We start from the raw sequence: 16,422 nt of genomic DNA on the forward strand, positions 1-16,422 counted from the left end.
GGGTGAAACGATATCTCCACGTCAGTTAAGCTGGTTTGAGGCCTGCAAAATGAAACACGTAAACTACCCTTGGGCATTGATCCGAGGAATACCCCTCCGATGGCTAAATTAGTAAAGTAAAAGTTGGTAGCTCTCAAGTACTATATATTAATGATGTGAACGTACCTTAATGATTCAGATTATGCGGTATTTATAGTCGTCGGTAGTATCACTAGCAAGATAGGACAATTCTCCTATTAGCTAGATGAAATTCTACCTTCCTTTATAATTATCATTAGGTCCGTAAGCCTCATAAGATAATAATGGACCAAGCTCAGGCTCATTACTGGTGCCCCAAGCGCAAAACACTAGCAAGGTGCTTAATGGGCATCGGTATGCCTATTAACCCGACACCATTAATATTCTCTTCCTGAATCTGCAGGGACATCTTTTGGTTTGACCATGACAGTCTTGGACAGTCTAAATGGACCTATATGGAACTCGAACAACCTCCATACAAGAATGATACACATGAACATGCACTTATCAATGAGCAAATTACTAAACGTATATACCATAGGTTGCACATAAACCACTAGTAGAATAAATGCTAATTGCGACAATCATTAAATGGCCTATTCCGGCGGTTTTGGCCGCACAACAATTAAGGACGCAACAATAGGTAATTTGCTGCAGTTTTGGAACTTCCCTATTGCTACAGTTCCCGCTCAAAACTGCAACAATAAGCCTCTCAAAAGCATAAAAATGTCAAGCTACTGCTGCTGTTGTTTCCCAAAACCGTAGCAATAGTTACTATACAAGTGAATTTTATTTTTTTTTTGGAATTTTGGCATCAAAGTTGAAAGATAAAAATAAAAAATTATACAATAGGAAAACCAAGACTCAAAATCTAATATAAATGATGAAAAAACCAACAGACAACTAAATATACAAAAGGTTAAATATAAAAGTATATATCACCACATACAAACAAATTGTAATTACAAATCAAAAAGTACAAAAGAAAAAATTAACCAGATTTAAAAAAATAAAACCAAACTACCTACGAAAAATAAAAATGAAAATGATCTTAACATATCTCAAAATCAAAAATCAAGATCTGATTGTATACAAATGAAAAATCTGAAAAATCGAAAAATGGACATACATATGGACTAGATAAATCTGGAAGAAAATCCAGATTTGAAACCATCCGTCGTCGCCGAGAAACTGATGGCGAGAATTGAGCGTTAAATCAAACAATTTCGTCAGCAATGATTCAATGGACTTCTTGCGAGTGTTCGCCGCTCCTCTTTCTGGTGGCGATGCTAGAAAATCGGTCGCCGATGTCTTCTTAGTCGCTACTCGTCCTTATCTCATGTCTTTCTCATCCCCCTCTCTTTTGCGAGTGGATTGTGTGAAATGAATGACATGAATAGGGTATAACGGGCTTTATAAGTGGAATGTTCTGGAGAAATTTACAAATGTGCTGACTTCTGAAGGCTCGTAAGTTGGTGGGTGAGCTGTAGATGATGAGAATCCCCTCACGAAGGAGATGGAAGGAGATTTGGAGGAGGAGAGAGAAAGGAGTGAAATGAAACGGTTGAAGGACTGAAGGAGGTTTGAAGGAGGATCGAGAAAGGAGTAAAAACGACTAAAGGGTGAAGACTGAAGAGAAATAAAATGAAGACAGCTGAAATGACTCATTTATTTCTCAAACTAGATCTAGCGCCTCTTTATGAAATAAATGGGCCAATAGATTAAAAGTTTATCAAAAAAATAATATTTTACTCTATTGCTGCCGTTTTTTGCGGGAACCATAGCAATAGATCTGGTCAAAACAGTCAACAATTTTCGAAAAATTTCCGTTGAGACCTATTGCTACTGCTTATTGCGGGAACCGCAGCAATAGGTTGATTTTTGAATTTTCCTTTTCTTTTGATATGGTTTATTGTTGTGTATAGGTAAAATAGAAACAGTTTAGCCGCGTCAACAAGCAATTATTTTACTAGTGAATGTAACTAATAATATAGATTGAAAATCATTACCTTTGTTCTCCATCTTTATAATTTATGTAAAATTTGAATTATATACGTCACGAACATTATACTCTCGATGTTTCTTATTGATGTTACCACTTGAAATCTTGACAATATTTAAAATTATATAGAATCTTCTAAATTTTTCAATATATAAAAAAAAACTTAAAGTCACGGGGGTCTTATCTTATTCATTTGAATGAGTATTCTAATAATTTTACATTTTTTATAATTTATTACTAATACGTAATTACCAGGGTCAGTCTTACATATTGTTGGGCCTAGGGCAAAATTAAAAAAAAAATGCAGTATGAAAGATTTAAAGAAGCATGCATGCAATATCTTTAAAAATGTATTTAAACATATGTTTATCTGACAACTTAGGGTGCGTTCTGTTCAACTTAAAAAATTAAGTTTTAGGTCCAATAAGTTCAGATAAGTTTAGATAAGTTGCAATAAGGTCTAATAAGGGCAATAAGTTCCAATAAGGTCTAATAAGGACCAATAAGTTCCAATCAGGTGCAATAAGTTCCAATCAGGTCTTATAAGGTCCAATAAGTTCCAATCAGGTCTAATAAGGTCCAATAAGGTCCAAATAATCAATGTTTAATAAACATTTGTATTATTGTTCATTATTTTTTTATTCATAATTTTATATCACTATTAGCTGATTATGTTATTATTAGATTTAATTAAAGTACCACAATGATTATATAGTATTACACTTGTATTAGTGTCTATTATTTTATTATTTATTTATATTATGTCTATTATTTGTTATTTATTTGTATTATGTCTATTATTTTATTATTCATATTACTATTAGCTGATTATGTTATTATTAGAATTTTTTTATTAAAGTACCACGATGTATAGTATTATACTTGTATTATTGTCTATTATTTGATTATTCATATTGCTATTAAATAATATTGTAATCATGGTCAAATAATTAAGGTTAACAATAATAATAATTATTATAATTACAATATTTTGCAATTCGTCTTTAAATAACTAGAGATAACATATTTTCGTTACTAATAACAATGAAAGATATAAATGTTATCAATTGATTTTGAGCATTTTTTTCTCTTTCTTTTTGTTTTCTTTTTATCTGCTAGTACATTCACATAAATGAAAGAAGAAGAAAGGAGAAAAAAATGAAGGAAGGAGTTAATGCTATCTACTTACCTTCACATTAATGAAAGTGAAGTGAGAATTTTTTATATGTGTCAATTTTAACTCGTTAGCAATAAATGTTAATTAATTTTTGATTTTCTACTAGTGTTTTATAAAATCAAAATAAGACTATTAGATATATTAGTGGTGAAAGTTATATATAGGCAAATATATAAATAGTAATTTTTTTGTTGAATTAATTATCATAAGAGATAATTAATAATCATTATTTTTTAAAGGACGAATTATAATAATTATTACTCCATCAAAAATTTTGAGGGGTAGTATTTACGTTAGTGGTAATATTTATGTTATTCATGGTCAATGTTTTTGTCTAATAATGTCAAATAAGTTTCAATCAGGTCCAATAAGGTCTAGTAAGTTTCAATCAGGTCCAATAAGTTTCAATCAGGGCCAATAAGGTCTAATAAGTTTCAATAAGGTCAATAAGTTCCAATCAGGTCCAATAAGTTCCAATCAGGTCCAATAAGTTGAATCAGGTCCAATTAGGTTTAATAAGTTCCAATAATTTCAGTTCAGATTCAATAAATTCAGTTCAGATAAGGTCCAATAAGTTCAGGGTCAATAAGTTGAATAAAACGCACTCTTACTTCACGAAATATCATACACCCAATCTTTCAACTAAACAATTAAAAACCTGCAAATCGCTCTTCTTTTTAGTAAAACTACTTCAAACTAAATCAGTTTTTTATTTTTTATTTTATTTTTTATCAACAACAATCTAATTTGTAATCTGAAACTTATAGTCAATTAAAAGCTTTTTCTTTTACCAAGTCAGCATCTCCTCTCTAAACCCTAGTTTCTCTCTATCCTCCTCCTCTTCTCTCCCACCCCTTGTTCATCAGTTACGCGTTGTGAGGGATAAAATCATTCATGACAAGCTCCTTTTTCTATATTACTCCCTCCGTTTCACAATATAAGGCACGCACGATGTTCGAGGTCGAACTTTGACCGTTAATTACTCTCAATTCATGTTGATAGAAAATTTTAAAAAACAATATTATTATAGTATTTTTCAAGACGAATCCAACGATATAATTTTTTATAATTTTTATTTATCGTATTTGAAAGATATTTATAGTCAAAGCAAATTTTCGTAAAGCGTGAATGCCTTATATTTTGAAACAGAGGGAGTACTAGTTATTAGGCCCGTACTATGTCCAGAATAAGAAAAAATTTTATTTATTAATATAATACTTTATGATAATAACACTAAATACAACTTAGCCGAGTGGTTAAGACTTCAGTATATGTACTTGAGGTCTCAGGATCAAACCCTATACTATGCAATTTCTATTTTTTTTATTGTATATGGATTACATGAACTAAATCTCCCCATGGAGAGCGCCACGTGGCACAGTTTCTTATTTATGCACGCCTTTTAATATATTTGTATAGATTCTCAGTTTTAATTTTATTTTCTTGTTTTGTTAAATAAATTAGTTTCTCTTCATGAGTTTTTTTTAGCCCTACTATGAGGATTTTAGTTTATGTTATGGAGATCTTCTTCTCCCTTATAAGAGTTGTGAGTCTAATTTGTTTGTCTTTAGGTATGGGAAATTATTCTCATTGGTTGAAGTTCAAGACTATCAACATGAAGGTATTGGAAAAACTCAATTGCAGTCAATATGATTCGATCAAGAATGTTCTTCCAAAAATTATGTCAAGACTTCCTCATCAATAACTGTTTGATTCAGCAAATACAAGAGGGATGTGATGTACTGCTCGATCTGGTTCATTCTAGTTTCTCCGGAGACGAATTTGATTTGATCTTTTTTTTTTAATTGTATCTTGTTTATATTTATTAATACCTAGTGTAGATGTCGTTTGACATTTGATTAATGAACTTTCTCTTTAAAAAAGCCTTTTCTTTTACTAAAGACCGATAAAGTAATAATTAGCTATACGTAATACAAATCAGGATGCTAGGAAAGTTGGATGTTTTACCGTTAACTACTTGAATTTGTTAAATAAATTAGTTTTTCTTCATGAGTTTTTTTTAGCCCTACTATGAGGATTTTAGTTTATGTTATGGAGATCTTCTTCTCCCTTATAAGAGTTGTGAGTCTAATTTGTTTGTCTTTAGGTATGGGAAATTATTCTCATTGGTTGAAGTTCAAGACTATCAACATGAAGGTATTGGAAAAACTCAATTGCAGTCAATATGCTTCGATCAAAAATGTTCTTCCAAAAATTATGTCAAGACTTCCTCATCAATAACTGTTTGATTCAGCAAATACAAGAGGGATGTGATGTACTGCTCGATCTGGTTCATTCTAGTTTCTCCGGAGACGAATTTGATTTGATCTTTTTTTTTAATTGTATCTTGTTTATATTTAATACCTAGTGTAGATGTCGTTTGACATTTGATTAATGAACTTTCTCTTTAAAAAAGCCTTTTCTTTTACTAAAGACCGATAAAGTAATAATTAGCTATACGTAATACAAATCAGGATGCTAGGAAAGTTGGATGTTTTACCATTAACTACTTGAATTTTTAGTGGTTGTTTGGTATACAGAAAATTATGTAGGTAATATAAAATTTTTATGATTTTTAGATTTAAGTAGTTATTTGGTTGACAGGAATGGGTAAAATAGGTGCAATGAAAATTCATGGGAATTTGAAATTCTCACAAAATGTAGGAATTGATTTATCTACCATTCCCTTGGTCCACTAGCAATTCCTACATAATTTCCTATGAATTACACCTTGTCTTATGACTACCAAACAACTTAGACTAATCCTTGAGAATTTTATAAAAAAAATTAATTTCCCACAAATTGTAAATTTCTATGGAAATATGATTCACATTGCAACCAAACAAGCCTAATTCTAATTGTACATCTTCCAACATAAATATAGACTTTGCATCTGGTGACCCAGACGATTTCCAATATAATTCCAAAATGGTCCCAAATTAAAAGAACCTGAAATTTAGATTTTCAAATCTCACATTATTTGAAGATAAAAATTTAGAATTACATATTATAATTAGCACAATTAACACAAAATAAAAAATAAATACGAAGATCGGAATTACAAATCTACAAGTACTTTTTTTCAAGAGTAACTAGTTCGTTTGCTTGGGCGATGACCCTTGTCATTGAATGTAGTATGCTATAATTTTTTAATTTAGTCCAGTGAATATTAATAAATTTATATAGTTTGAGATTAATTTAGTTGCCTGTACTGTGACATGCTTAGGTAATGTTCTTATACTATTGGAAATTTCACTTTTACATACTTCCGCCATTTTCAATTTCTTTTAGGAAACTTCATATTCAAACTTACAGTTGTAATGTAAATTATTATTATTAAATTTGCCACAATGTATATTTTAATATTAACTTTTTACATTGTTTTCTGATTAATTGGTAGTTAAGAATATATTATTTGGTCTAAGACTCAAAATCTTTATATTGGCAAATGAAAAAGCCGAGCAAAAATAACTTAAAATATTAGAGGAAGTACTTCCTTTGTCCCTAAATAGACTTCATATTTTTCAATGCATGTTTGTCAATGTATATCTTTTGTATGTTTTTACTACTATGTATATCTTTTGTATGTGTTACTTTTTTTTTTTGATAATTTGCGAACGTTTTATTAGAGTAATGTTGGGCAACCAGTTTAGTACATAAGAGACATCAGCTTACATGATAGCATATGCCTATGACAATCATTAAGAAAATTTACAGAGACCTAGATAGAATTCTAGCACCAAGCTAAAAATTCATCCCTGCGTCGTTGAAGGCCTTGCTTAGCAAGGGCATCAACGACATGAGTAGATTCACAGCCCTTGTGAATCACACGAAACTCATCTCCCCTTTGAATAGCATTGCGAATGAAGTTTATGATGAAGTTTAAATTTCACGGGCCTCCGTTCTTCGAATCACACCATCTCACTGCATTTGAGGAGTCACATTCGATAATGAATTTCTGAGATTGCGTTTGATCACTGTTAAGGGAAATTGAGATTGCCCGGTGTATATAATATTTCAGCTTGATTTATTTCCAAAGAGGGGACTGGTCTGGAGAATAAAAGATGAATTTGCCAATAGAGTCTCTAAGAACTCCTCCAATCGATGATTGTAAAGTTGTAGGATTATGAGAGACATCCACATTCCATTTAAGGTAGTGTGGAGGGGGAGGCACCCATGCATTCTCAGAGCTTGTGCGGGGACATGGTAGTGGTGAAGAGAGGCTCTCAACCCATTAAAGGCACATAGGATTTCTGAGAATGTCATCTGAGTTGTAGGGGAATTTATCACCCCACCCCTTAATCCACCAGCTCAGCCTTAGCAAAATTAGATCTTGGATTTGTGATATCGTGCTGGAAATTTTTTCGAAGACTCGTCTGTTCCTTTCTTTCCAAATAGACCATAAGATTACAAAGAAAGATGTTGCCCAGATTTTTTTAAAGAACTTCCCGCTTTTGGGAAATTGCCATTGTTGGAATGCTTCCCTCAAAGAGGAAGGGAAGGTCCAATTATTACTACTAAAATGTATATTGTTACTAAAAAAATTACAAACCTACAATTTTTTTTTTTTTTTGATAATTTACCACCCTTTCATTAATAGTCAAAGAAAATGACAGTTACAGGTCTAGCCAGCCAATTACAAAACAAAAGACTTAAGGGGGCATGAAACACTTCCATATGATTACACAGGTGATTATGTCCAGGCAAAAAATTCGTCATTTCTGTCGAAACCTTGCTTGGCTAAGGAGTCTGCCACATAATTTGAATTCCTCCCTTTGTGCACCAGTTGCACTTTTCCATTCACCATAGATGATCTGATGAAATTTGTTATGAAATTCAGGCACCAAGGTCCGCCCGAAACACTAGAACACCACTGAACAGCGTTTTGTGAATCCGACTCGATAATGATTTTTGATTTTGCTATCCACTCACAGCTCTGGTGAATTTAATGGCCCTATGAATCGCAAGTATCTCTGCATTATTTATATCCATAGTGGGTATTGGAGATGAGAAGAGACAGATAAAGTTTCCAAAGTGATCCCGGAGGACACCCCCAATGGCTGATTTGAATCGGAAGGGGTGAAGGGATGCATCCACATTCCATTTGAGTGAATCCGGAGGAGGCGGGGACCATGAATCGGAGTTTAAAATTGGAGAGAGGCCACGAGGACCAGCGAGGGAGGGCCTCCATAATAGGCAGTAGGGGTTTCGCAATATGTCGGCACTGTTATACGGGAAGGGGACACCCCAACCTTTTATCCACCAACTCAATCGCAGTAGAATAAGGTCTTTGAGTTGTGATATTGAACTGAATACTTCATTGAAATTTCGAGCATTTCTCTCCCTCCAAATAGTCCATAGAATGATGAAGAAACTCGCTGCCCAGACTTTTTTAAAGAAGATGCCATTATGGGGATACTGCCATTGCTCGAAAACCTCTTTAATGGATGAAGGGAAGGCCCATTGGAGCTTCCATAATTGAAGCCACCAATCCCATAATTTGCGTGAGAAGACACATGTGAGGAAAAGATGCTCGTGGGTTTCCATATGATTCATGCAGAAGATACAGTTTGTGTTTGAAGAGGGGATTATACCGAGCCGACCCAATTTATCTTTGGTGTTAAGTTTGCGAAGGACCGCGAACCAAGTAAAAATTTCGATCCTGTGAGGAACCAGTTCACTCCAAAGGCTCTTAATCGGGGCCATCTGAGCACTTTGACGGGCCTTTGCAAGTTCAAGAACACAAGCCTTTACCGAGAATTTGTCGGATTTATCGGGAGTCCAAACAAGATAATCCATCCCTGTTGGAGAGAGGACAGCCCTGCCGAGAAGAGAGAACAAAAGAACCTGCTCCTCCATGTCATGAATACGAAGATCTCGCTTCCAAGAAAGACTCCATTACCATTCGAATCCGTCCCAAAAACCACAAGAATTAACCGTAGCATTCGGGCATTGGGATAGGAGGAAAAGGCGGGGGCACACTGATTTGATAGGTCTCTCTCCCACCCATAAATCGTGCCAAAATAGGGCATTCTTCCCATCACCAATTTTCATTCTTATTAAATTAGGAATGAACGATTTTGCTGTCGCATGGTTATGAATAGCTCCACATATTGCCTTCCACAGTCCACCCGAAGGGGGCTGTGAGTGATTGAAAATAGAGAGGGGAGAGTTGTATTTGTACTTGCATTTAATAACTTTGTGCCACAATGAATCTTTTTCATGGTAAAACCGCCACAGCCATTTGAGGAGAAGTGCTGTATTTTTGTCAATGAGACTGCCGAAGTTGAGACCACCAAGTTGTTTTGGTAGTTCAAGAGAGCTCCATGCCATAAGTGGGAAAGGCCTTTTCGACACATTTCCATTCCAAAAGAAAGCTCGCTGGATCTTTTGTATTTTATCAACCACCCCCTTTGGTATCGGAAAAAGAGACATAAAATATATAGGGAGGCTAGAGAGGGAAGATTTCGGGAGAATAGCCCTACCCCCAATAGATAATGTTGCACTCTTCCATGTAGCAAGCTTTTTTTCCATTTTCGATATGATGGGATCCCATAGCTTGAGCCTTGAACAGTTGCCCCCAATTGGAAGGCCCAAATAGTTGAAGGGTAGAGAGCCGACCCTACAAAGAATAGAAGAGGCAGCATTGTGAATCCACAAGTCGCGAACATTGAGCCCAATAAGAGAGCTCTTATAGAAGTTTATTTGGAGGCCCGAAGCAAGCTGAAAAATAATTAGTGCCATCTTTATGTTTGCTAGATACTCTGCCTTTGGGGGACAAAAAATGATAGTGCCGTCGGCATACTGTAGGTGGGTGATTTTGAGCCCTCCGCGACTAACCTCCACACCTTCCCATAGAGAGAGAGCCGAGGCTTTCTGAATGATGAGACTAAGAGGCTCCACGATAAGATCAAAGAGGAAAGGAGATAATGGATCTCCTTGTCTAAGCCCCCGTTGGAGCTTAAATGGGGGAGAAGGGGACCCATTGATAAGGATGGATGCCGAAGCCGTCATTACACACACTCGAATCCATTTGCGCCATTGAACCGGGAAGTTCATTTTCTCCAAAGTCCAATCCAAATAACTCCAAGATACACAATCGAACGCCTTGTGAAAATCCAGCTTTAATATCATAGCCTCGGTTTTGTTCTTTTTGCAAGAGTCAATGAGTTCACTAGCAATAAGTGCGCCGTCAAGAATTTGTCTTCCTTTGATGAAGGAAGATTGGTGCGGCCCTATAAGGTGATGCATAACTGTCTGTAATCTTCGAGCAAGAAGCTTAGCCACAATTTTATATAAACAACCGACCATACTAATCGGACGGTAATCCTTGAAATCACTTGGATTTTCTGATTTGGGGATCAGAGTAATGAAAGTGTTGTTGCTGCCACGAGGAAGAGAAGATGAGGAGTAGAATTCTTCTACCATAGAGTAGATATCCTCTTTTATTGTTTCCCAAGAGCTTTTTATGAATTTAAAATTGAATCCGTCGGGGCCCGGTGATTTGTTGCTGTCACATGAGTTTACTGCTGCATCTATCTCATCACGAGAAAAGGGAGCTGTGAGTGAGAGAGATTGCTGGGGATCTAACTGCCGAAAGTCGAGGTTTTCAAGAGTAGGGCGAAGATGATTTTCTTCTTTGAAAATTTTGGAGAAGAAGGCAGTAGCTTCGCATTTCAATTGATCTGGGTCATCAATGATGTTATCTCCCATTTTTAAATGCTCAATGAGATTTTTTCTTTGTCGAATGGAGGCCATAATATGGAAATATTTCGTGTTCTTGTCCCCTTCCTTTATCCACTTTGCTCTTGAAGCTTGAGCCCAATAGGATTCTTTTCTTTTCATCCATTTCCAGAGGTCCGCTTGAGCCGAATTTCTCTCCGCAATTTCATGGTCCTCGAGCATACATTCATTTGCTTTCATGTCGAAATCATGTATCTTATTTTCAAGCTCCGATATTTTGGAGTCTATGCAGCCATATTCGGTAACGTTCCATATTTTTAAGCTTTGCTTCACATTTCGGAGCTTTTGAGCCAGTGGCTGGTCACCTGACTCAGCCCATATTTTTTGAATTAACCTCGAAACCGGGGTGAGAGAGCCACCCATTGATAAACCGGAATGGGCGTGGGCCCCAGTTCCTTTGTTTCGATTGTATCAACAGAGGGCAATGGTCAGAGAGTGATCTTTGGAGGAGTGTGGTTCTGAGAGAAGGCAGAGCAGATAGCCAATGGTGGGTGACGAAAACCCTATAAAGCTTGCTTTTAGACTGGCCTCGGTACCACGTAAAATGCCCGTTGGATGTCGGAATCTCAATTAGCTGTAGGACCTGCACAAATAATTTGAAAGCATTTGAACTGTTAGTATGAATCATATTACTCCCTCTTTCCGATGAGTCAAGAATGTCATTGAAATCCCCAACAATGAGACAAGGCAGCTGCAATGAGAAGAAAAGTTGAGAAAGATCATCCCAGACCAAGGAACGAGCTTCCGGGCAGCAAGGGTTATAGAGGTTAATGATACAGCAGTGAAGGTTTAGAGAGGGAATCACACCGGATATAGCAATCCAATTTTTATCACAGTTAACTGACACAAAGGAGAAGAACGAATTCTTCCATATGGATATTAGACCACCTGAAGATCCTTGAGAGGGGCAGGAGAACCATTCAAAGCTGTCATCCTTCCATAAGGATTTAATGGTCTTTGGGTTGATGCTTTTGAGTTTCGATTCTTGAATTAGAGTCAAATCAGGATCATGAGTGTGGATGAGTTTTCGGAGTGAGCTTCGTTTTATGGAAGCTCCAAGACCGCGGATATTCCAAGAAAGTACAATCATTGAGATACTTGATACATATGAATTATGGAAATGAATCTTTATGATGCATTCTGGTTTGCAAACCAGTTTGATCTTTGGAGGCGGAGGATATTTTCAATCATGTCGTGGAGGATTGACAGAGGGCCATCAAATTTCATACCGAGCTTATGGGCTAGATCAATTATAGCATCCGCTGATATGTCATGCAGACCGGAGATTTTCGCTGGTGAAGAGGGGGGTTGACTGATTGAACCACATGTTTGAGTTCCTTTCGTTTCTTTTTTTTGAAGCTTTTTTGATCTTTTTTGGATGTGGGCTGATTTAATGTTTGGAGGAATATCATGTTCGAACCCGGGCGGAAACAAAGGCCCAGAGATTGAGTCTGAGGATCTTGAGCTTTGAGGAGGTCTAAGAAGGTTTTGGAATCTGTTTTGGAGGATGATAGGAGAAATTGATTTTGGGCTTAATGGCTGAGACGGAGGTGGGCCAGGAGGATTTGAGCCTTGGTTTGAAAAAGGTTTTGACGGCGGGTCAGAATGTTGACTTTTGGTTATTGTGAGTGTGGAGGACAGTTTCTGATTTGGGTTCAGATCTGAGATTGGTGGGTCAGGGGGGCTGGGATCAATAATTGTTCTTTTTTCAAGAGGGAAGTTGGAAAGTGCAACATTAATGATTGAGGGGACTTTGTGTTTTGCGTTTTCATTGGGAATTGGAGAATGAGTTGGAAAGATAGGCCTTTCAACTCCCACTGGGGAATGTGAAGAGTTTTGGATGTCTCCTGATTTGGTCGGAGTTTCTTGTCTGCCGACGTCACCGACAGTGCCTGACTCCTCAGAGGATGATGATGGGGGGTTGACTTTTGGAGCCCCTGCCATATTCTTTTCTTGCAGAATAGGATTGTACTCTGAGATGAAGATCTTTGAATGGTTTTCCCCCATTTTCAATAGCATTTTGCAATTTATGAAGAAGAGGCAATCTGTGATGATATAGACATTTGCACAATCAAAATCTGAGTATTCAACTGATAAAACTTTCCCAAATACACACCCTATTTTGTAGAAGTTTTCGTAGCACCATCCGACTAAGGGAACACCATAAATTTTAATCCATGTCTCTCTCCATAATGGTCCTATGACATCATTCACGTTTTTTAGACATTGAAACCATCTATCTAGCCATTTGCTTTCGAACATATGCTTTTTGTCCTCAAAGGAGTCAAAGATGAGTAGGTGGAGAAGACCACCCATTGGTTTTATCTTTAAACATGTGACATTTTCTTGTAAAATCTGGTCGAGGATTTGGTTTGAAGATAGATGCGAGTTTGCAACCGCAATCATACTTCTAGCAAATAATTCTTCATTTTCGTTGCTTTTCAGACCTTCAATGAGGATCATTTCTTCATCTTCGTCCTTTTCTACCACAAGTTCATCTCTTGTTTTTTCTGTATCCGGGCCGAGGGTGCGTGAGCTCATTTTACGGGCTGGAGTTGGTGCAAAATGGAAGCATTCTGGGAGCGGGTCTTTTTCTTGCGGCGAAATGAGGTGGTTGGTGTTAGCAACCACTGTTTGGTTTTGAAAATTTTCTTTATTATTGGGTGGGGCGGTGGGTGGAGCGTCATGATTGTTTTTGGTGTGGCGCACATCCTTATAGGATCTGGAGTCTCTTAGGGAGCCATAGGGTTTATTGAGTGGGGGATATGGTGGTTTTGGCTGATGCTTGGGGTGATGATGCCGGGGGGGATGGTGGTGTTGGTGCAGAGAGGTCTTACTGAGAGTTGCTGGCCATTCGCGTTTAGCAGTGAACACGCGTAAGGTATGGTTCTCAAATCTCCTGCCATTTTCATATCGGATTGCATTTTCAAGGGATCTGGGATGAAGGAATTGTACAAAAGCATAACGAAGGTTTCGTTGGGGTCTAGGATTTTGAGGAATGTGTAAGTAAGTTTGTGATACTCCCATATTTTGAGAAGTAATGGCGAAGGTTTTGAACGACAATGGTTTGGGGGAGGTTGTCTATGAAGCAGGTTCTAGGGGTTAGGGATGAAGACTCTCTCGAATTTCTCCTTTTCACTGTTGTCCATTGATAGAGATTTCCTTCTCTCCTTCTCTCTCTCTCTCTCTCTCTCTCTCTCTCTCTCTCTCTCTCTCTCTCTCTCTCTCGAATCCATCACAAACCTACAATTATTTGAACCTGTTTTGTTACAACGATATTTGAATTTACATAATACATAGACAATTGAAAATACTAGATTTCAAATTGTATTTTATTACATGGTAGGGATGAAAATATAACATTATTATTCTACAAACAAAATTAAATAATTGAAAACGACAGGAAAATTTAGTAGAAATCAATAGTAGAAAAATGGTGAAGATGAATAAGATGAAGCTAAAATATGAATAATATGGAAAATATAATATTACAATTTTTTTTTAGTTTTAAACAAAGGATCATACAAATCTAAACAAAGAAAATTTCATAAAACATATTTTTTTAAACAAAGATAAATAACAAATCATTAAAAACAAAATTATCTGTCGAAACATTGTAAGTTTGTAATATTTTTAGTAATAATATACATTTTAATAGTAACACATACACAGTGTATAAATTTTAATATTAACACATAGACTTAGTGTATGTGTAGCTCAGACAGACTGCCCAGTGTATGTGTAGCTTTTACGGTCAAACTATTATATATTTTCCTCCTCAAAATTAGGAAAAAAAAAGAAAAAACTAATTTATCTTTTTCTTAATCCCTCACAGCTGTTAAACTTCAATGTCATGCTTGAAAGTTGAAACATCATCGACAGACATACCTAAGCAGTATCTATGAGCTATCTTATGACGCAATTTTTTTTTTTGACGAGTCTTATGACGCAAATTGTATGGCCAATCTCCTCAGAAACCGGACATATCTCTAAAAATAATACTAGTATTTCGGACTTTCTCTCCTAGAAAATATAAGAGAATATGACTTGTTATTAATACTTATATGTAGCCCAAAGGGCTACATATATCATTTGCCATTTTAATTTGACACTATCACAAAATTCAATTGAAAAATTCACAAGAGAGAGCCCAACTCTTACACATTTTCTTTTATAAGTCCCAACTTAAATTATGCCCGACAGGTCCCAAATTTACTATCTTGTGATTTTCATAGGTCACGAGTTACTTATAACCGGTTTAGAAGGTAAGATTTTGTACTATTTACCATTTTCAAACACTTTCAGCAAGTGAGATAGACCTATAAAATGGGACCAACGTTTAAAAATCATACCTTTTAAATCATTTATAAGTAATTTAGGACTTATAAAAATCACAAGATGGTAAACCTGGGACCTACAGGGAATAATCCATATTTGAGACCTACAAAAGAAAATAGGTAATAGAATGGACCAACTCTTGTGAATTTCTCCAATTCAATTTGATTATCATTTGTGATTTGAAATGCTAAATAAAAACTTTTTCAAATCGCTCCAAAACGAGTTGAAATTACGAAATTTTCTTTCTGTTTCCCTAAACCACCTCCGCCCACCTCACTCCACCTTTTCCCACCCCCACCCCCATTGCCACTTCATCTAAGATTTCATGCGTTGAACTGATTATTTTTTTTTTTAAAAAAAATGATGGCTGGAACGTCATGGCCGGACATCCAACAATGGCTCATACGTGCATGCCAGATGTTTGAGCCATGGCTGGAACGTCTAAGGGCATGTTCTCCCCACCTTATTTTCAATTCAATTCAGCTCCAATCAGTTCGGTTCAGTTCAGTTCAGCTCCATTTTTCATAACCATTTTATTAAATATTATTATTATATTGGTGTAATTTATTTTACTAATTACTCTTATTATTATTCTTATTATTCGAAGTTTTTTCCTGGAAGCCTAAACGCCCTCGACGCGTTCGGGTGTCAAACCGATGCGCCGCTAAAGCTTCTGAGCTAGTATGGTTAAAGGTATGTTGCCAGAGGTTCCAGACATTTTCTTGATACTTTACTGGGTGCCTAGGTATCCACCGTAAGCCTTTCCTCGTTTGAATTTTGCCCTTAACTTTAAGGTTATGCCATCCTAAGGTGCTGCTAAATGTAGATGGAAGGATCTTATATCATTACTATTAAGTATTATTATTATTATTATTATTATTATTATTATTATTATTATTATTATTATTATTATTATTATTATTATTATTATTATTATTATTATTATTATTATTGTTGTTGTTGTTGTTGTTGTTGTTGTTGTTATTGTTGTTGTTTCTATATATTATTTTGTTTATTATAACTTTACTCGTTATTATTACTATTATTATTAGGAGGAACATGGTTTAGGTCAAAGCACAAATAAACCCACGTTTTTAAAGACGGTTTATGATGTAATATTCGCGGTCCAACCCAATAATTATTT

General features: G+C 35.8%; 2 protein-coding genes across 2 annotated transcripts; both read right to left on the minus strand.

Moving 5' to 3' along the window:
• Nucleotides 1–8,117: 8,117 nt before the first annotated feature.
• LOC125495273 (uncharacterized) lies at nucleotides 8,118–9,056 on the minus strand. Its single transcript, XM_048639939.1, has one exon. The coding sequence runs from the start codon at nucleotides 9,054–9,056 to the stop codon at nucleotides 8,118–8,120; it is 939 nt and encodes a 312-aa protein (XP_048495896.1).
• Nucleotides 9,057–11,250: 2,194 nt separating this feature from the next.
• LOC104887202 (uncharacterized) lies at nucleotides 11,251–12,030 on the minus strand. Its single transcript, XM_010671799.2, has one exon. It carries the CDS (start codon nucleotides 12,028–12,030, stop codon nucleotides 11,251–11,253), a length of 780 nt encoding a protein of 259 aa, XP_010670101.2.
• Between the last annotated feature and the right edge of the window lie 4,392 nt (nucleotides 12,031–16,422).

Source organism: Beta vulgaris, chromosome 2 (genome assembly GCF_026745355.1).
Source record: "Beta vulgaris subsp. vulgaris cultivar EL10 chromosome 2, EL10.2, whole genome shotgun sequence".
Classification (NCBI taxonomy): Eukaryota; Viridiplantae; Streptophyta; class Magnoliopsida; order Caryophyllales; family Amaranthaceae; genus Beta; species Beta vulgaris.

What these genes read in the sequence shown, in the direction of transcription:
- LOC125495273 (XM_048639939.1), bottom strand. Translation starts at nt 9,056, where the DNA reads ATGGAGGAGCAGGTTCTTTTGTTCTCTCTTCTCGGCAGGGCTGTCCTC.
- LOC104887202 (XM_010671799.2), bottom strand. Translation starts at nt 12,030, where the DNA reads ATGATTGTACTTTCTTGGAATATCCGCGGTCTTGGAGCTTCCATAAAA.